Source organism: Pelmatolapia mariae, linkage group LG12 (assembly GCF_036321145.2).
Source record: "Pelmatolapia mariae isolate MD_Pm_ZW linkage group LG12, Pm_UMD_F_2, whole genome shotgun sequence".
NCBI classification, from domain to species: domain Eukaryota; kingdom Metazoa; phylum Chordata; class Actinopteri; order Cichliformes; family Cichlidae; genus Pelmatolapia; species Pelmatolapia mariae.
In genome coordinates, this window is record NC_086237.1 from 13,669,723 (window position 1) to 13,691,014 (window position 21,292).

Consider the following 21,292-nt stretch of genomic DNA (forward strand, 5'->3'; position numbering starts at 1 on the left):
ATGAATCATTCAAGTATTGAAGAAAACTGAACCTAACTCAGGAAATGAACCAGTGTTGTGTTCTGCTCATGCATAACAGATTTTTTAGCAAAGAACCATTTTTATATTCTAGCTTTAGACACTTTGTTGCTAGCAGCCTGTCACAAAAAACATGTAATTTGTTTCTATTTCTTTAGTTGAATCTACAAAATTGCCAAAGATAACCCAGTTTGACAGGCATAAAATAGTATTTTAGCACCAACAAGGTGCTATTAGCAGAACATTTGGCACATGATCAAATGATGTGCAACGTGTCCTTAAAAACAAGTGGAGGACAAAAGAAGAAGTGACTGGCCTAATAAACTAACTGCAGCAGATGAATGCCATGTCTGAAAGGCATGTTTTTAAAGAAAAGGAAAAACTCCAGCTAAGAGCTGACGCAGTACTTCAGAGGTGGAAGGATCTTCAAAATGGATGGAAACACTGAAATAGAAATTACCATCAGTGTTTTCTCTGCCAAGCAATATCATCTGGAAAGCTTGGTAACACCTTTGCTTTTCAGCATGAGTGCACACTATACATAACAAAAATGACTCGTGAAAAAATAATCATGTTGGTACTTGCTTTTCCTGATTTGCTTTTAAGGAATAATTATTCATGGCACGCATCGCTATTCTGGTTTTACTGCATGAATCAGATTTGAGTGTCCATTTTTAATGGGTGTGTTTGACTTTTGTTTGTTTTACCACCAAACGACACAGGAGCAGGTGTCTTTCTTCTGAAAGGTTACACATGCTGATGTTCTGATTCACTGTACAATCAATCATTCTATCATTTACTAACACTCACTTTGTTCAGCTGGGCAACCTGCCATTTCAGAGGGTTTTCCACAGGTCAGTCAATATTTTAAAAGCTGTCTGCATCAATCCTGAGCTACGGCTTCACAGAATGTGTGTAGAAGATGGATTTACGACAGTGTACGGGAAAAGTTAAACAAGTATAAAAAAGGATGAAAGGTTTTGGCCAAATTATTTCCTGTACTTGGTGTCATTACAGAATGACTCTGACTACTTTCCTCCTATAAATTGAGCACTCTTCAGAAATGGGATTCAATCATTTGAATAGAAGTGGGTTTTACTTTTAAATGAGAGTACGACCAAATCTTCTTATCTTCCCCAGTCTGGATTCTCTATATTTTATAGGGATTAAATAATGGCCTTGAAATAAATGATTTTAACGGATACGTGCATAATACTGCAGAAGAAAATCCTTCAGTGCTATACCATCAAGTAAGAGTAACGCTTTTTCATATTTGCCCAAATGTGTCTCTATTAATTTGCAAAAGAAAGCTGCTTGGCATAAGCCCACTGTTAGAAACTCCCTCCATTTGTAACGATGAAAATCTGCTGTCACGCATAATCAGTGATATTACATTTCAGACTTACATAATTAATCAGCGAGTTGGTGAATAACTTATGATCCCAGTCATGAATTATATTTAAACAAGTCATTACTAGGGTTGAACTCAAAAAGCGACTGTAGTTCTCATATTGAAAGTAGTGCGCTGGGATGCCTCAGCATGTCTTCATTTATAAAACAAACGATCCATGTATCTGCTCGCAGTGTCTCACACTTGATGCAGATCTTCTTGATCTTCTCTATTATAACTATCTGGGTACCAGTGAAGGACTTCAGGTGTGATGAATGCAGGTGCAGCACTGTATGTTTGTCCTGTATAAGTAAGGGTATATGAATATTTGGAATTACATTGTACAGGAATACAAAACCAACTTGTGGGATCATTTAAAAGCTGATGAATCCATTCAACATTATATCATCCAAACTTGTATTTTTTAATACTCATTTAAAACACGTTTGCTTCACAACTGCAAGCTGCTTTGCAACCCACGTCCACCCCAGCACTTGCTCTGTCATACATAAATAATGCTATATCTATTGCTACAGATGCCTGTTTTATTCCATGTGGGAGTTGTCGCTGCTGTTTTTATTTCACCTGCACGTGTAAACCTCCCCGTCCGCCCCCAAAAAGCAGATGGCAATAACTACAGCTATATGATATATATCAACTGATAACTATCTTCCCTTGAATTAAGAAGCAAACACCTCATCTCTGACTGGTGAATTGTTAAGGTGTCTAAAAATAAATATCTGTTAAAAAGCGAAAGTTGACCCATAAGAATATTAAAACAAAGCAGGGAAGCACAAGCCTTCCTGCAAGAGGGAGCAGCATCTAAAGCATTGTGTTCTCTCATTTGCCTGGAGTGGATGCATGCATGAAAAGCTCCATGTCTCTTTGCATGCAAATCCAGTGTGTTTCTATGAGTGTGTTTTATCTCAGGGGCTGCTGTTTTCTAATCAAGAGGCTTGTGAAAGCCAGAGGAGCGTTATAAGAAGCCAAGCATAATACGCCCGTTCACAGCCCCTTCCTCCCTCTCTCTCTCTCTCTCTCTCTCTCTCTCTCTATTTGAACACACGCTCATTTTACAGCCTTTTAACTTTCAATCTGCCAGTCGTTGATTTTCTATTCTTCCCTCTCCTTTGTTATTCTGCAAGCCTCTCGGTTGCTGTTCGAATGTATGAGCCATATTAACACTTGAGATAATGCATATCAGCACCGCTCAAAAGGACAGAACACCGTGGCGGGGTTTTTTTTGTCATTTTGTGGGGTGCACAGTTGTGGTTTTTTGTAGAAATGCAAAGTTATCTTTGCTTGTTGTACACTCTGCACAGCATGCGATGAGATTGTCATCAAATAATAAAGACAGATGGTATGCAACATTTATATCTTAAAGCAAAAATGTATCCACCACTACACAAAGTCCTTAGCAGGGTTACAGAGAAAATAAAGCCAAATAAAATGCATGAGCTGCATTTCATTAAATCAGAAAGTGGCATCCAATTGCTTAATCTTACTCAGCTTAACTAGACAGTTCAGTGTGCATTAGAAAAGAACAGCTCATCCACAGCATGCAGGTGTACCTTGACATAAATGTAACACTGTGGCAAAGGGCACGTTTGTATAAGCAGGAGTGAGCTCATGTACTGTTGATTTCCCTCAGCAGCTGCTAATGATGAACTTTAAATGAAAGTTAAAGTTACGTTTTATCGCAGCACGCTCTATAAACTGACCACAGTTGACAATCATGTGGACACCAGACCATTATGGGCTCGTCTCCGCAGCTCCCCTCATTACACATAACTCAGACAGCCCGGACTGTCACCTGCCGTCAGCCTGTTTATGCTGCCTTCTATGTTTACTCAGTCTGTTAACATTGTGCTCATTATGCTGTATGGCTGCAGATATGCTTAGAAAACAAGCCGAGGGAAGTCTCTCCTTCTTTTTCTCTCCCCCACCCTCACTCTCTCTCTCTCTGTCACTCTCTTTTGGTGCCACTTGCTCACTTATTCACGAGTTCTAACAAGCAAAGTCCTGGGTGGTGAAGCCCTCCCATGTGACAGTTTGTCACATTGTGTCAGCCTGTTGAGTGCCACTGAGAAAACATCACCTCTCCTAATGTGGCATTGTGTGACACGGCCTTCGACGCTGAAAAATCTGCCGCTTGCAAACAGTTACAGGGTACATTACCACATGGCTGCATGTCTGAGAAACCCCGAGCAAAGACCGAAGCAAAAAGTAAAAGAAAAAAAGAAGGGAGAATGAGTTTTGTGTGTGTGTGTATGTGTAGGAGGTTAAGGGAGATGGTTGTTTGGGGACTTGGCACAAGTTATCAGTGCAGCTTGCGGGGTTTGGTGGCTCGGGCGTTAATTGCAAGGGGACAAGTGGGAATAGCTCTCTGTGTCTCACAAAGCACCAAAGAAAAGAGCTGTTACATATGTAAGAGAAACCACTTACACCCTGTCAATCTTTGCTTTTGTTCGAGTTATTTACTGAGATATAAGAACTGGAGGCAAAGTATTAAATGCAGAGTTTCCTTCACTGGCTTTTTGTTTTGTGTGTCCTAATGCTGGAACACAGTTCATATAAGCATCTAACCACTGGCAGATTCAGTCATGTAAATCATGTAAAATATGTTAAAGTACTTTTATTTAAAAAAAAATTCATACTTTATGTAACTCACCATTTTTGCTTGGAGGAGTGCGTTGACCTTTCAGCACATAAGCTTTTTTAATTAACTAAACTTTGCTTGATGAAAAGACTTTCATCTCAGTGTTCAGTGTCTGCTGCACCATAGGGGTTTTAAGAAGAAGCAAAACTGCACAAAACGTCTAATTAAAGGAACAGTTATTCTTTTTCTTGCTAAGAATTGGAAGATCATCTTCATTAAATAAGAATATAGAACCAGAAGAGGCGTGGGTACAAAGACTGGACATAGAAGAAAAACAGAAAAAAAACATAGCAGAACAGAGACGATCGAGCACAAAGGTACAAGGGAGTAAATGCTGGAATGCTCGACACGTGGCACCAAGATGATCTGGCAAAGAAAAAGGAAATGCAGTTAGTATACAGATAGAGGCAGAACACAGCTGCAGGTGGGAAACAACAAGGGCAGGAAGTGGAGGATCTGAAAAGATAAACTAAAGCAAGAACAAAATAAAGCGGGAAGTACAAGATATTTCATATCCTTTTGCCAACGTACAGACTCGGAACGATAATACAGGTGCGATCGCCACAAGATGTGAGTTAAGCCATCAGTGATGAACTCAAATGACATCCTCACTCTATCTTTCAGCAGCTGACAGGAATCGAAGCGGGTTTCTGGGGGAAATATTGACTGCCTTAGGGGGCCTTTTATGAAAAGCTCTGCTGTCACAACATCTGTTGATGCAATTTGGAGAAGCAGAAAGCATTGTTACTTTAGCAACAGAGAGGGCACTAGACATTTAGGATCAATAAAAACCATTATGGCTATTTTTTCTCTAAATGTTGAGCAATGCCTGAAACCAAAACAAGAAATGTGGGAAATCTAGACTGAGGGATTCTCAGAGTGGGGGGGGATGCAATGACAGGAGAAGTGTATCCCCTCGTGGCACACAATAATTCAAAGAAACATTTTTTTATGATGACATTTAACATGACATGTATCCACATTAGTCTCTTAACTCAATTTATTTCACTAAAGTAGCAGGTCACATTGCTAATTTTGCCCTGAATGATGCCTGTAATAAAAGCCCTACTGCCTGCTCAAGGACTGGCAGTAAATTCATCTCTCTCACCCACACAGCTCTGGGGCCAGTCTCTCTGTTTGATTAAACTTTGCTCCCCAGTGGTATGAAATATCCAAAGGCACTTAGATTTACAACCTGCTCCGTTAAATTATTGACACCTCGGTACCGTTCCTATCAGTTTGCTGACTAATCCTATGTTGTTACCTCACTTATTTAAGTTGGTGACTTCCATTTGACTTTCAGCTCTAAACCAAGCTGGAATGATTTGTTATCACCTGATGTCCACGGCTACGGCCATGTTTACGTTACACATGCAATATCTGTGGCCGAGTCTCCCGCGCTATATATAAGTGTCTGTGTTCAGCATGGAACAAACAGCTGCTGCCTTTGAAGCATAGATATAGAGCAGAGGCTCGGTGATAGATCTAAATAACGTAGGCTGTAAAGATAAAACAGGTGAGATGCAGAGGGGAACAAAGGATAAAGGAAAGATAGAAAGAGACAGCAGGGGAGACTGAGAGGGTAAGAGATGACGAGAGGAGGCTCTCGGGCCGGGAGGATGTTTAAGCTGTGTCTTTTGAGCGAGCAGGTTAATTTTTCATGCGGCAGTTTGCGAGGCCCCAGCCCAGACAATCCTATGGCTGGCCACGGTTTCCCGAGAGAGCGCTTGTTGCTCGAGGCCCCCGGGCGGGTTTCTTGTTGAGTCTGCCTGTAAATTGCCACCAAACTAGTGAATTACTCCATGATGTGTCACAGAGGCAAACGAAAGGCCTATAGGCATAAAACCACTGACTTATGTTTTCCCTCACAGTAATTCCTCAGTGACAGCTAGGGCGACAAATTGAGACGTCTCAGTTAGAATCCAACAGCTCATATTCAAAACAGCTGGTCGTCATTGCTGCTGGAGTTTCTGATGGATTGAATCGACGTGCATGCTGGTTGTGGTTTAACAAACAATTGCAAATCATTTTGAGGCAGATATTGGGGTAATTCATCAGTAAATGGCAAATCTGAGACTATCTTTTTAAGAACAAGACTAAAAGCTTACAGCCAGTGCTGTGTTGCCATACACAGATACAGTGGTGCTTTGCTAAACAGCAAAGTGTAGCATTTCAGCATGCTAGCAATTTATTAATTGGAATAGATGCTAAACTCTGTATCAGTGCAGCACAGCATCAGTCCAGAGTGGGTTGGAGGACACTTCTAGTTGGGGCGATTTTGTTGATGGTAAACCGTGATGTTTTCACCTGTGTGGATACATGACCAATCATCACACAATCCACTCAGCCGACCAAAGGGTGATGACACCTGGGTGTGTGCTGCAGACCACGCTGTCTCCTTCTGTTTCAGCCATAGTCAGTGACCGCTTCTTTTGGCAACAGTGGAGAGCTCTTTGATTAACTTGTGCTGGGCCTGCCATGTGATGCCTTACAATGGAGCTTGTCACATAGCCCCTCCAACCCACCTCTACAGCATCCACTGTACCATTACCTTACAGCCCAGGTCCTCAGCCTGAGCTTCTACAATTTTGGATCGCAGTTTCTTCCTTTCATATCTCTCCTCGATGGCATCCTCCCAATGGACTGTCAGTTCAACAATGAAGACATACTAGCTGGAACTGGACCAGAGGACCAGATTTTGGCACAGGTTGGTGACTGTGATTTCAGCTGGAAAGGTGAGTCTTTTGTTAAGGTCAGGGCTGATTGTCACTCACTTCCTAATCCATAATTATGCAGTTTCCTCAGAATTTCTGCCCTTCACAGGACTGAAAAGTGCTTGGTGTCTTTTAGAGGATTTTTAATATAAATGGATTTGAACTGGGTGTGAGCCCACAGCGCTATGCAACAGTGCTACACACTGCATCACCGTGCCTCCTTATAATAAATTAAGGGGTGGGCAGTTCACAGTCATTACACTGAATTGGCCTGAAGAACCAGCCCAGAAGGCTACATAGAAATTCCATTGATAGTAGACTGAGCATCTTATTGTTTACATTCAATCTAATTGGCAGTTGGGTGTGTAACATGGCCATAAACACACTTTTTCATTGACCATAACCAAGTGATTTAGATGCCTAACCCTAATCATTCATTAACCCAACTTCATAACTTTACCTCATTTGCGTCACACTATACTTGACCTGTAAGACATGACTTGAGAATGTCAAAAACTTCCAGGAATGGATTTTTGTTTTTATGTCCATATTCTTATACCAACGTTTTTGTCTGGGGAAAAAAGCGTTTGCCATTTCAACTATAGCTTAAAAAAAAGAGATGGTTTGTTGAACGGAGGTAATATACTGGCAAGATGTGTGCACAAATTATGTTGTGACACTGAAAGATTTTTTTTTTATTTACAGCAGTGTAGGGATTTGTGCATCTTACAGCTATCTGGGGTTCCACTGTGAAATCTAGCCTTATTGATTTCTGTGGGGCTACATTCTTTACAAAGGATACAGCGTGTACTTGGAGAGAGACTTTTTATTGCCTGCTTCAAATCTCTCACCTCTCAATCTCATGTCAGCGCCACACAGCAGACTCTTAGAACTATCGCAGCGGAAAATAACTTTAAGCAATGAGCAACTTGACCTCAGCAACATCAAATGAATCCTTATCGTGGTGGCAGACGCAAAGAAAAACAATTCTGCCACTTAAATATCATAAAAAAGCATGACAGGTTCCCTTCCTTTAGCTTCCAGCGCAGCTGGGGCTAAGCGTTTCAAACAGACTAGCGTTTGAATGACTGTGATGTGGGAGCTCAGAGTCTGTAGCTATGGATTAAGCTCACAGCAAATAGTTGCATGGAAGAAACAGAGGTAATCTCTTCCCTCTCCTCCACGGCCCTCTCACCATACCTGTTCCCCCTTTTTTAATCTCCTTACTGAATGAGTTCTCGCAAAGCTGCTCAAACAGAGAGGGGTTTATTCACAGCAGTTAAAGTAACATGAAAACGATACAGTCTCAAGACGAAAAGTGCACTGGCGCAAAGATCGATGCACCGCTCACCTGGTTATCCTTCTTCAAAGTGACATATAGGCCCAGCGGCTGCCTTATTCAAACTGACAACTTCAATGAAAAGTAAATGAGGGCGTATAACAAACTCAGCAATGGGCCTTGAACTGTGGACAGCTGTAAACAAAAGACAAGAGTCTTACAATTTTATAATTGCATATGCACAGGTTACAGCCTAACCTGTTGTTTATCATAAAAGGATCATCATGCTCACTCACTCAGTGCAGACTGTGGTTTAATCACCTGCAGTGCGCTGGATAATTTACCCTGCAGCACTCTGTATTTGCATAAAAGTACTTTCATTTTGCATTTTGATGCATTGCTTTGCATTTCCACCAAAGATTCTTATGTTAAAGAAAATTTCCACACCTGATCCACTGCACTAACTACCTAAGTACTCCAGGATAGCATTTGTAGCTTTGACTCTCCTGTTTGGCATAGTGTGAAAATCAGGTGATAAGCCAGAGGATTCCTATAAGCAAAATTTCACACTCAGTGGTGCGGTTCATCTTCAGGTTTCATACTTATGAGACGATTGCCACTAAGTCTCTAGCACCATTCATTGGTCACAATATAGTCGCAATATTGTATTTTGCTAAATTCTTTCATTCATGTGCGTTACGAGTTCATCAGAGAACACATGACAGCATGCCATGTATTTGCTAATAAAGTAATAATAACCTAAACAGCAAGCTTCTTTTATTTAAGCCCACAGCAAGAGAACAACTTCCTCGACTTCTGTAACTGAAAATGAGATGCAGATCCTCTGGAAGTAAACATAATCTACAATCTATAAACTAGCTTGCCTAGAAAATTGGACTGTTGGCTTCAGAGGTTATGTTTCCATGTAATTGAAGAAGTCGATAGAGAAAATACCTTTATGAAAACATAATCACAGTATAGAGTATCGATAACACTGTTAATCTGAGATACCTGTTCCTACACGTTTGCATATTAATGGACCTGCATCACAACCTGATGGCTCTGCAGGGGGAGAAAATAAACATTTATAAAGGCTTGCAAGAGTCTCTGTTACAGTTTGGGTGGTGTTACAGTCACAGTAAGGGCAGTGAAACCTATAATGGAAATAAATATTACACAGTGGAGTGATTGTATAATGTCATTGCCCTGATTTCTCCTGATAGAAAGCAGATAAATTAAGCAGTTTCACTTTGCACAGGATTCCCTGGAATTCCCTCAGGGACCCCCCTGGAAGTCCTCACGCTGCAGAGCCACACCAATCCTGCTCAGGCTTTATAAAAAAAAAGGCTTGGGGCAGGGTAAATATGACAAACCCATATTTCAAATATATATTTTATTACAGTGCACTCATGAAATTCTGACCTTTATGTGACAGTGAAACGCAGCTTTACAGCTTTACACTTTCTGTTGTCTGCTGGTGAATTTAGAGAGTTGGGGGTTGAGGTGGGGGAGAGGGGGTGAGAGCCAGCATGCTCGGAATGGAGAAGCTGTCAGAAGCTGATAGATGAGAGTGTGTGAGAGAGAGACAGCGCAAACCGTCAGCGGGAAACGGCATGATGTGGCATCAGCTCCGGCAGACAGACAGACTAAAATAGTGCCTTGTATGACAAAGTGTACCCAACAGTGAGAGAGAATGATTTTCCCTTTCTCTCTGGCTTTTTCTTTTTTTTTTTTTTACACAAGCTTCCTTCCTATGGTAAATTGTAGGCCAGAGGTGGCGGAAATACGTCAGTTATGTGGGTTCTCTGAAGCTTGACTGCGTATCTTAATTTCGGATGAAGGGAATGAGAGATAGAGAGGGGAGGGGGGAGAGAGAGAGAGATTTTAATCACTCCTGTCGCTTTAAGGACACTTATCAAAGCCTTATTATGCGAACAGAAAATACCAGGAGCCACTGAGCAACTGAGGGACGGACTGGAGTGGAGGTTTGTAGGGAAACTCAACGTTATCTAAACTGGAATAGACCGCTTCGGTGCCCTATGGAGTTTGGATGTCTGTCTTATCCGGACTGCTCGGGTCATTTAGGAAACACTGCGCATAGCCTAAGTAGCTCTCAGACTTCGGATCCTTTGCTCCTGAAGCGCAGAGCGGAGAGGAATATGGCTTAAAAGTCAACGCGTAGCCCACGGGATTATTTTCTCATTCGACAGCGTCTATCGACACGTTTACCAGGCGTTTATTATCAGCATTATCTCGGACGGATACTGTCCCGATACTGTCTCTCTCTCTCTTTTTTTCTTGCCAGACTTGGATCATGGATTGGGGTGGTGGAAAACAACAACGGGCAGCGACATGATTTCTCTGCGCTGTCTGCAGTATGCTGCGAGCTCCCGCTTTGAACGCCGCTCGTTATTACTGAGATGCCACAAAAGTTACGAGACGAGTGCAGTGCGCGGATTTTGAGCGTTTCGCCGTTTTTTTGCACCTGCTTTAGCGGCCAGCGCGTCGACACGGCGCAGATTCGTGACAGAATATCGTGCGGATCCGCGTCGCTTCGCTCACTCTCACCCAGTCGCTCGCCTGCGCGGGGATACTTGGAACGTTTGCTTATCGTAATGGAGATTGGCGAGGTTTATACTCAAGGTCATCCACTGTTGTGAGGCTACGGTCGCCTCGTTATTTACACAGCCCTGCACGCAGCGCTGTCTCCACGTTATAGCGCAGCGCAGGCTACGATCCTCAGTCCGGTGTGTGTGTCTGCGTGTGTGTGCGTGCGTGCGCGTGTGTGTTATTTGATATTGCGCGAGCTGTGGAGTAATATTGCTGTTTCTTTCGGACTCTGGGAGAATTCTCTGACAGCATGGATGGGAAACTGAAGCAGGGTCGGAGATGTCGATCCAAGCGGGAGAGAGTGCGGAGGTTGCGGGAGGCTGGGAGCAGAGACGCCCGCAGCCCCGACCCCAACTCCTCCTGCTCCGACAGGGAGGGACACAGTCCGGGGAGGGACGCCGCCTCCCTGCCCGGTAAAAAAGCTCCGCACCCCGCGGCCGCCGCCAGAGTCTCGCGCCCCCCGCGGCGAAAGAGACGAGAGTCCAGCTCGCAGGAGGAGGACATCATTGATGGATTTGCTATCGCCAGCTTCATCAGCCTGGACCGTCTGGAGGTAAGGAGGAAGCGGATCGTTAACTGTTTGTGTGTTTGCATTCTTCATCATGTGTCAAGTGTGTGTGTGTGTGTGTGTGTGTGTGTGTCTGTCTGCGTGTGTGTGTGTGTATGTGGGTCCTCACCCACTCACCAGCAACATGAAGGACTAGTCCAATTTGTAGCCAATTTACTTGAGATGGCGGTAATGAGATGGATGAGGATTACTCTTGTAATCGTCTGATATTTGTAGATGAGAGGATATCCCTCAAGGTGATCAGTGCTCGCTTTGATGTGTGTCTGTTTGGAGTCCTTGTCATGAAAGTGTTTACAACACACACACACACACACACACACACACACACACACACACACACACACTTCTGTTTCTTGAAAATTACAAGTTCAGTGCTTCAGAGAGCCAGCATATGATTAGAGAATAAACAGGTGCTTTGGTGGGACAGGTTTGGATCTGGTTTGTGCGTTTTTCTGTTTTCTGCTTTCTTGACACTCCGACCTCTGATAAACTGCCTATTACATCATTCGTGTGTTGGAGGCTGACACACCACGTGCTGATAACTCTGCTGCTGTCATTACTGTGTGGTAGCTATGTCAGATGTCAGAGCAGTGATTTCAGGAAGAGAGGAGGTTCCCCTGTGACACCCTCCTTTATTTAGCTCCTTTATCTCATTACATTCCAAATGACAAATGAAACATAGCTCCCTGTGGGATATTAGGCAGACTGATGAGGCAGGTTTGTTGTTGTTTTTTTATGGCTCATTCTGAGGATGGTACTGTATATAAATAACTACCTTTAAAAATATATACCTAATATTCACTGGTGTCTGTGTATTTTAAGATGATGGCCTCGTTTGAGAGGCTGTGGATCCAATCACACCTTTCTATGTAAGCTTAACTATAGTGGCTATTAATCAGTCATCAGTCATGCCTCCTACATAGCTCTTATTCAATATAATGGTGGACTGCTGTTTGCAGCATAAAATCTTAACCAGTTGTCTATTCTGAATGTAGGATTCACTCACTTGAAGCTGATAATCAATTCTCCACTGCCCAGCTCTTAACAAGTTTAACCTGTCAGGGTCATCTGTGATTATCCTGCAATTCCATTTAGCTTCATGGTACTTAAAGCAGGCAGGAAAGCAGATAGGAGTGCAAGGGCGATCCCTGAAATATTGTTGGGAATTAACTTATATGAGAAGAATAATGATGTAAAAGACGAGTGCAGTGATGTAAAACTGCTTTAATGACACTGCAGAGTTTTTTGGGCTAATCAGGGTAAATTTCACAAGCGGCACTCACCCCAGATAAACTTGTTATCAAGTGTGCACCGAATTTGTGTGTTGCTGCCCAGTCTCCTCATTCACCTCCATGTGATTTTGTATGTAAAAGTATCTTTGCCCTCTGTGCTGCATGGCAGCCACTTCTGATGGCTGGAAGACTTTGAAGTGCGCTGCACTTAATGACTTCTGGGAAAAGTAACACGTGTTGTGATGCTGTAAGACGTCTTTTTAGTTCACAAGTTGGACATCTGTCTCTGATGTGGGAGACGAGGTTAGATTTATCCTTTGAGGGTTTATCTTAATAAAAAAAATTACAGTAAATAAATGCTGCCTCTGTGAGAGCGAGGCGAAACCAGATAATTATCCAATTTTAGTTTTACACATTTACTAGCGATAATAATTCTCTGTGTTGAGTGAACATGGAGAAAGAACACTGTGCGCTGCACAGAAGCTTATGTTTCAAGGCTACGCAAATGAGGCATGATACAGCTCAATGTGAAATGATACTCACATACCAGCTACTTGTTGATAATTGGTCTGATTTGCATGCAAATGGCCTGCGCTTATTAAATGATGTTAGTGGATCTGGTACAATTAGAAGAAGAGATGAGCACAGATAGGGGTTTTTTTGTGCCTCTGATTTCTGTGCATGTGGTAAATGAAATCAGAGTGTTGACTTAGTGCTAATTTCGTGTATTGTTTGCTGTAAGTGACAACGCTAATGACATTTGTTTTAGCTGCATCACTGAGAGTGAAATGGCCTCTCCGCGGTGTGTGCCCACCGGAACCATCACATCGTCTGTCCATGAGTCATTTTTTCACCTACTCACCGTGTGCTTGAGTGGAGCTCATGACCTACTCTACCTGTGCTAATTACTCATCAATTATGGGGTGGGGGGGTGGGGGGGAGCAGTCAGGGAATAGCTCTGACTTATTGCATTATGCTCCGATAAGCTGGCACACCCTCTGGAGAGCGAGCGTGTGGTCCTCCTGACCTCTTTAAAGTGACTGATGGCCAGCACGGTTGTGTTTATGTCAGGCCATACAGTCGGTCTCATTAGGATTTCACCGTCATTAATATTCCACCCTCCCCGGGTTCAGTGAGCCCATATGGCCAACATAGCAATATTTACTTGTGTTTAATCTCATTGCTTTCAAATCTCCCTGTAATCTTTTTTTCGTGTGTGTGTGTGTGTGTCTGCTCTCTGATGCACTTCAGGGTGAACGTGTTTCATAAAATCTACGTCACCTTTGGGTTACTGCTGTTTGATTGTCCCATTCTAGTCTGTAACTCATGCCTGAGGTTACGGGTTACTCCCAGAGCACTTCCACTCTAAGCACACTCAGTTGATATTCCAGCTCAGCGCCGATAGGATCGAGCACCCTCGATGAAGGCTTAGGCTGTGTGGTGGTCTTGCCTGCTACCCCGTAACCCCGTTTCATTACAGCCGAAAGCAATTTGCAGCCACAGCCGCATTTGATTACACCGTGTTTATTCGCTTTGAATCCCCTTCTTTCTCGCAGGAAAGCCGCTTACTTACCTGTGCAAATCGACTATGCAAACACAGCCGTGCTGCTTTATCACAGGCACCTTATGATGATTTTTTTTTAAAAATGGGGGTATGATTCAGTGATGATTCAAAAATAGTCAATCTGTTACTGTGGGCTGTTGAAAAGGAGAAAAGCTCATATGCACAGTTTCTGTGGTTTTTATTTCTTTTTTAAGTAAAGAATGAAATCATTGCGCATGAGTCAGGAAAATTATTCCCTTATTTTTTTCTCTTTTTAAGAAATACGACTTTAAGAAGAAGGATAAATTAGCCCATATATTAGTCTGAGTAACTTTCGGGAATTCTTTCAGTTCCTGAAGGCCAATTTCGTGGACATAGCAGCAATATAAAACAATTATGCTTTACAGCTTATACCCTCCAGAAGTCTCCCTGTGTGTATCGAACAAGTGAGGAGATAATAAAATGACACAATTACCCATCTGTCAACGTATTAATAAGATGTTTGATTTGCTCCATTTGCTCTGTGAGTGATGTTGGAGTGGCAAATCCCCTCTCGTTAATCCACAATCCTTCTGTTCATCTGCTTTAACATGAATTTACAGATTTGTTTGGGTTTTTCGTTCCGCAGCGTGGGTTTCTAAATTCAGTCTAATGGGGGATTTAGGTTTAGTTGATTTAGTGATATTACAACAGTGTGAAGGGCAGGAGGCCAAGGGGGTCTGGGATTCTGGCGGAAAATGGGTTCATATATCAAAGACTCTGTCTCTTTGTGTATCCAGGGACGTTTTGCTTGCTGTTTTCCTGCATGGCTCTGTTTACTCAAGTTTTGCACACTAATCATCCTTGATCGTTGGCTACTGAGCAGCACCGCTGGTGCAGTATGGGGAAATTAAGTCCTTTGCCCTCAAGGAGCTTGACAGTAGTTGTTAGGGAAACTGAGATTTGCTGCTTCACTTTCTCTGCCTGTGTTTTGGCAGCTGGTGCATGGATTTAAGCCAGCAACATTCCAGATACAAATATGTGTCATTATATATCATCAAGTGCTGTGATGAAGTCAGAGCAGCAGTTAGAAAGATTTTTTTCCCCCCAGAGACTTCGCCTTAATATAGCTACACTCGAGTGTCTCATAGTTAGCACCCAGATATGACCACATGTTAACTATTTGGAGTCATTAGTAAGGCCCGAACTCAAGATTTCATGTTAGAAAGCACACTTGTGCAGAGACATGCTGATAAATCCTGAGCTTAAACTGAAGGTTTGGCTTTCAGAAGATTGACGGATTGCGTAAAGCTTTAAAGAGCCCAAAAATCCTATAATTTCACATCTTTTCCCTGGGTCAGCTTTGTGTTTCCGCTCTGCTCGTTGCCACTTGAGTAACATGGTGCAAACCAATACTGGCACCTTAAACCACAGCGGTCTTTGCTGTAGTGAGAAGTCTTGCTTCCATGGTGAGGCAGCAGATTTGTTGCAGGGGTTGCAGCAATCTTGCTTCGTGTTTTCACTTTCCCCCAACGGTGATAGTGCTGTGCATCATATGTCGGCACTGACAAACAACTCCGGCTTTAATTAACAAGGCAGCCCCCCGAGGCTCCGTTGCTCATTGGCTGACGCATCCCATGGAGAGAGCTTTCTTAATGCCAGTGGGACGTCCCCAAGCCCTGGCTGTCTCTAACTGTCACACACTGTAGGCGACAGCATGGCTGATAAATGCATGGTCACATTCGCAAGCCTTTTCTCTGTCTGACACACACAAACACATGACCGAACCTCCAGCGTGCAGCTGTCCAAGTTGTATATTCTTAAAGTTTTCCCTTAAAGAATGGCTTCCTAGTCAACTGGTCATTGTGCATTTATATTGATTTAATTATTGAATAACATCAGAACATGATAAAATATGGTATTTTTTTCTTTCAGAAAGTAATTGTTTATGAGTCCTTACTAATATAATGTTGTTGTGTCACAGCAAGTCGTGGGTTATTCATTTACGCGCTGCCTCATGCTGCTGGAATCAGCAGCTTGTCGTGTTTGTGCTCTTCCAAACACATGTTGCCAACAGGAGAGTTGCTGAGTGCCCTCTGGTAGACAAAGCATGCAACATCAACACTCAGACCGTGGTTGAAAGGTATATATAAATGCAGATCGGTCAAATAGCTAATAGATAATTAACTGTCTAATTTGCTAATGATGATGTCACTGGTGCCATGTGGTTTGAGTTTGCTTTTTCCTTTTTTGTGACCCATCAGGCCTTCGTCAATTCATTTAATCAACCAACTTTTGGTTGATGACGATGCTGCGGATCTGGAAGGAGGATGATCACTTTTGTCTGTTACTGACAACACCGTATTCACAAAAGTGTGAGGCCTGCTTAGAGATTGCATGTAACGCATATTTGTATTAGGAACTTCCCAAAGCTGATCTAGGTTGCAAATGATCTTCTCCAAAAAAGGGGAAATGAGCATCGCAGTTTCCCAAAGCTCAACTGCAAAATAGTGTATAAAGAGATTTGGTTTACTGGCATCGTGACTACCAGCAAGCCAGTTCTGGCATCCCTTTTGTTCATTTCTAATTAACACTTATAAATTGTTTCAGCTGTTAAGATGTTAATGAGTTAATGTGCAGGTGCTTTCATTATTTTAAGTAGGTTTAGTGCAGTTTTTACAGTGCCTGTTTTAAGGAATATGAACATGTTTTTTTTTCCTTTTGTATTTTGCCCAATGAGAAATGTAACATGGCTTTTTGGCTTATTATAGTTTAAGAAAAAAGGGGAGGGAGTGAATAAAAAATGTAGATTTAATTTGATTTGATTTTGTGACCTTATCATTTTGCCAGCCTATAAATAGCAGCCCAATGGAGAGCTCCTGAGGGAGTCACACGTGATAGTGGAAGGGCAAAGCATCATAGATTTCAGTGACAGTGGACCAAAATAGGTACATTTGTTTAAACCTACCTTCCTTGTGTCTCTTCTGACCACTAGTAGAATTAGAAAGTAGTGTTTTGTTTTGTTTTTACTGTTGCTTGTTTAATTTGAGTCAAACATCTGCACATGCACAGGCACAAGCATGCAAACAATGCAGTTTACATTCCTGCTGCCAGTTTCACATTATTCACTCTGATCAACAGTTGGTTGCAACACAGGGAAGTAGTGTTCCTGTAAAGGCAGATAAGAAGACGGCAACCTAGCAAACATGGGCGTTAACTGTATTTGATTTAAGATGTTTACAAAAATAAGCTACAAGGGCGCACAAATACTATATTAATAATGAGTATTGTTCTGAAGTACTGTTCTTGATGGCAGTGAAAGCGAAAGTTGGTGGTTTAACAGTCTGTTTGAAAAGAGAGCAAACCTGAGAATACGTTTGATGGCCTCTTTTGTGCTTGGCATTTATTGAATCACTTGCACAGATTTTTTTCAGTTACTAACAAACAAAAAAACAACAAGAAGACAAGTAATGAATAATGTCACGAGCTAAGAATGATTTGTATGTTTTTATCATGTGTGATAATATGTATTTGTTGATTTCTGAAGGTTGGAAACCAGTGGGATTAATGCCTGCCCTCTCCAGTGAGAGCTTTGTGAAACTGTCAGTTGTCTGTTTTTAGGTGTCTGAATGTAACAACACTTTTAACTGTCAGAATAAGAGCCTCTTTGTTTTCAAGCTCAAAGCTGTAAGCTTGGTGACAGTGCACACTGACACATAATAAGAGGCACATAAAAGCACGTGGGTAACTTGTTGTAGGCATATATATCCATTTCCTGCTTGTCGTCCTGAGCCGTCTTCCATCTTCCTGTCTCCGTATTTTCATTGCGGTGAATGACAGGATGTAATTACCTTCTGATTAAGATGCTGTCCCTGAGCCTGCGATGGATTAGGAGCTGCACTGTTATAAGGTTTCCCCAGTAATTATCTGCTGCTGATTTGTACTCCCCCCCCCCCCCCCCCCCCTCCCCTTTTTTTCTGTTGCTTTTCACAACCACTCTCTGGCTTCTTGATTAATGAATGTTATTAAACAATGTTAACAAAAGACATTTTTTTGAGTAGTTTAAGAAAAAGAAATTTTTGGGGGATAACTTCATAGTAATCATAATTGTCATTCAGCTGAGGTATTTTCCAGCCCTGTGATTTTGGTTAATATATAATGGTGCACTTGGCCGCGGAAGCTCTGAATGAATGACTAGCAGACGAGGGCTGTGAAGGATTTACAATAAAAGTAATGAAACCTAAATAGAGAGGGCACTCTTTAAGTGGCTCATTAAGTAATGGCTGTTTTCCTTTTCAGCCGTGTCCTTCTCTGGCATAGAGCAAAGAGAGAGCTCTGAAAGCCTGGCTTACTTAGCCTTCATATCACTTGAATCCCTTTTCAACATTTTGTTTATGTGCACGATTGGAGGTCGCTTTTTCCAACCTTGCAGACTTATTTTGTAGAAAGGTTGCGGTGTGATCACTAAGAGTTGTGTGTTGGGGAAAAGTATTGATAGTGATTTCAACAACACTCTGCTGCAAGCAAATATAAAAGCTTTTTTTTTTGTGTGTGTGTGTTTGCTTGTTTGCAAGAAACAAGCTGTACCTGAGAAAGAGAAAGGACCTGAGTTTACCAGGCGACATATTAGAGTTGAAATGATGATATGGTTTATGTACTTTAAATAAAGATAAAATTAGCTGCATAATGTGACAAAGAACGTGCCTCTTTGGCTTTATTCCAGTTTTAAACTAGGCAGAACTTGCAAGCCGAGAGCTCGAGTAAGGAATAATTACTACTAAATGTAAGCATAGAAGTGCAAAAGTCTTGAATCAACCTTTATTTCTTTACATTTTGGTAGGAAAATCAGTACGGGGTTGATTTGTTGAAACATATGTACAAGACAAGAACAGAGTTTGTACAATTCTAACAACCTTAAAAGCCAATATTTCGTATGACCGCATTCATTTTTCAGCATAGCCTGAACTCTCTTATGTGATCTTCCTTTAATTTATTAAAGCAATCATAAGGAATAATTCTCCAGGCTTCTTAAAGTACATTCAAAGCTCTTCTTTGAATGTTTCTGCCTTTTGTTCTGTTCTATATCAAAATGATCCCACACTGCTTCAATAATGTTGAGTTTTGGGCTCCAGAGAGACCAATCAATGACTGAGAGCGCTCCATTGTGTGTTCTTCTATCCAGATATACTTTTACTGCATCATCAGTGTGTTTGGGATTGTGGTTTCGCTCATAAATGAAGCTGTTGCCAATCACTCACTTTCCAGATGGTGTTGCATGGTTGATCAACTTCTGATGGTACTTTCCTACCTTCATTCATTCCATTAATTTTGAAGATCCCCAACATGACTGGCTGAAATATAGCCCCAAACCATGACAGAGCCTAAACTGCATTTTGCAGATGGCTCCAGTGACTCACTGTTGTACTTCTCTCCCGACATCCTGTGTACATGTTGACAATTTCGGCCAGAAATTTCAAATTTGGATTAATCGCTCCATAAGACCTGTTGCCACTGACTTTTCAGTCCAGTAATTTTTCATACCTAAGGCTTAAGAATGTCTTCTCGACAGCCACCATTCCTTTGAGATACAAACAGTAGATAGATCAAGGGTGAGATAATCTCTCAGGTCCTGCGTCAGATCTTTAATGGATTTTATTCCTATTTCAAATGCTTTTTCTCATAGTTTTTTTTCCTTGCTACTATTTGTTTTGACCTCCACTTGTTCAATTTCTTCAAAATGTTCAAGGACGCACTGCACACCATGCCAAAAAAAGGCCATGTTTTCAGCTAATAGCTCTATTGGTGCAAAAAAAGTATTTTATGCCAACCTGTGGTATCATTAGATGGGTTTTTTTACTTTTATAAGTAAATAAAATTTGAGCAGGGTAGATAAAGACGCTACACAATGTTTAAAATCTCTACAGCTGGCACTAAAATACCATATTTGACCGCATTCAAGCTTTCACTTTCATGATACAGTTTAAAGCTTTTAGAGACCCGGGATGATTCAGCAACATGGTATTAGTGGCACAAATCTCAAGTCTTCAAAAACAGCATGCAGATTACAAATCAGCCTCCAGTCCATGTGGTCATGTTTTTCAGGAATGGCTTGTTTTCAAAGGCATGACTCACACAGTCGTGACATTGTGCAGAGTCTTGCTGCATGTTTTCTTAATAGATCGCTCTTGGTGTGAAAGCAATTAGCGTTAACAGTTGTCGACATGCTCTTCTGCTACCAACACTCACTACCAACACCAGCTCTGAGGGGAATAGTCTTTATAGGCCAAGCGATGCTGACAATAATTGCTCAGCACTCAGCTCCCCATCTGAAATAAGATACAGTGAGATGTTAGGCTGCAATTTATTACAGCTCATTGTTTGTTGGTGTGTTGATTGTATTTGCAACATTTAGCCTTTTCTGTGTATGAGTTTCTGTGTGGGTGCAGGCGAAGCCAAATAAGGACTGTTGCTTCAGTGTTTTGTGCGATAGCTTTGGCAGCCATATAACAAGCCGTGGCCAAGATAATAGAGCTTAGATAAGAGGTTGGTTATGCAATGTGGAATTTCTCTCTTTCCCATTGCCACTTCGGCTCCATTCACTGTCTGGATGACTTTTGTGTGACAACAGTGGATTGAGCTGCCACGCTCAGTCGTGCTGTCGTTATGAAACACCTTGTCGCCCATCCGCACTCTCAGAAAGACTGTGTGGGGGCAGGAGTCTACGAGGAGGAGTTTGTCACTCCTGATGCACTGTAAATGAAGGGAAAGTCGTTTTTCCCTCCATCTGAGTGATTATCGCCCTTTCACTGACCATTGTTATCCACTTCTGATAATGACTGTCAGGCAGTTTTCTTGATATGTGGTGCAGTCGGTATTTCAGATGACCCTTTTAACAGAGTATATTTTTCCCTTGCTTCTTCTTGCTTGCTTTTCATAGTGCAGTGTGGCTTTGAGGATTATTGCCTTATTTGTTATTATGATCTTCTTTATTTTATTAACTTTTCTATCTTCCTGTGAATAATATGACATAGCAAGTTTTTCAAAACTATCAATAAACGATAGTGACGAGCCTCTTGTAAATGAATGCTGTTGAGTGCCCCACAAAATCGGGGAGAAAACATACAGTCATGGTTCTGTGCAACAATTCAGTACTGAAAAACACCTTTGATATTGGGATAAAGTGCTAGAAAAGTCATTTTCTTGTTTTCCCACAGACACTGTTACATGAACAGTGTTTGAACATTTCTACTCATGAGTACAACATGTGGTAGAAAAAAGGCCTTTATGTTAATATTCCAAC

At 41.8% G+C, this 21,292-nt stretch overlaps 1 protein-coding gene across 11 annotated transcripts in view; it reads left to right on the plus strand.

The window, feature by feature from the left end:
- Positions 1–9,907: 9,907 nt before the first annotated feature.
- Positions 9,908–21,292, plus strand: part of fbrsl1 (fibrosin-like 1) — a 273,826-nt gene continuing 262,441 nt past the window's right edge. For all 11 annotated transcript variants that reach the window (XM_063488923.1, XM_063488927.1, XM_063488918.1 and 8 more), the window contains exon 1: positions 9,908–11,223. In XM_063488923.1, the coding sequence (XP_063344993.1) occupies positions 10,921–11,223 (303 nt within the window). In that variant the 5' untranslated portion in view covers positions 9,908–10,920. The remainder of the gene's footprint in view (positions 11,224–21,292) is intronic.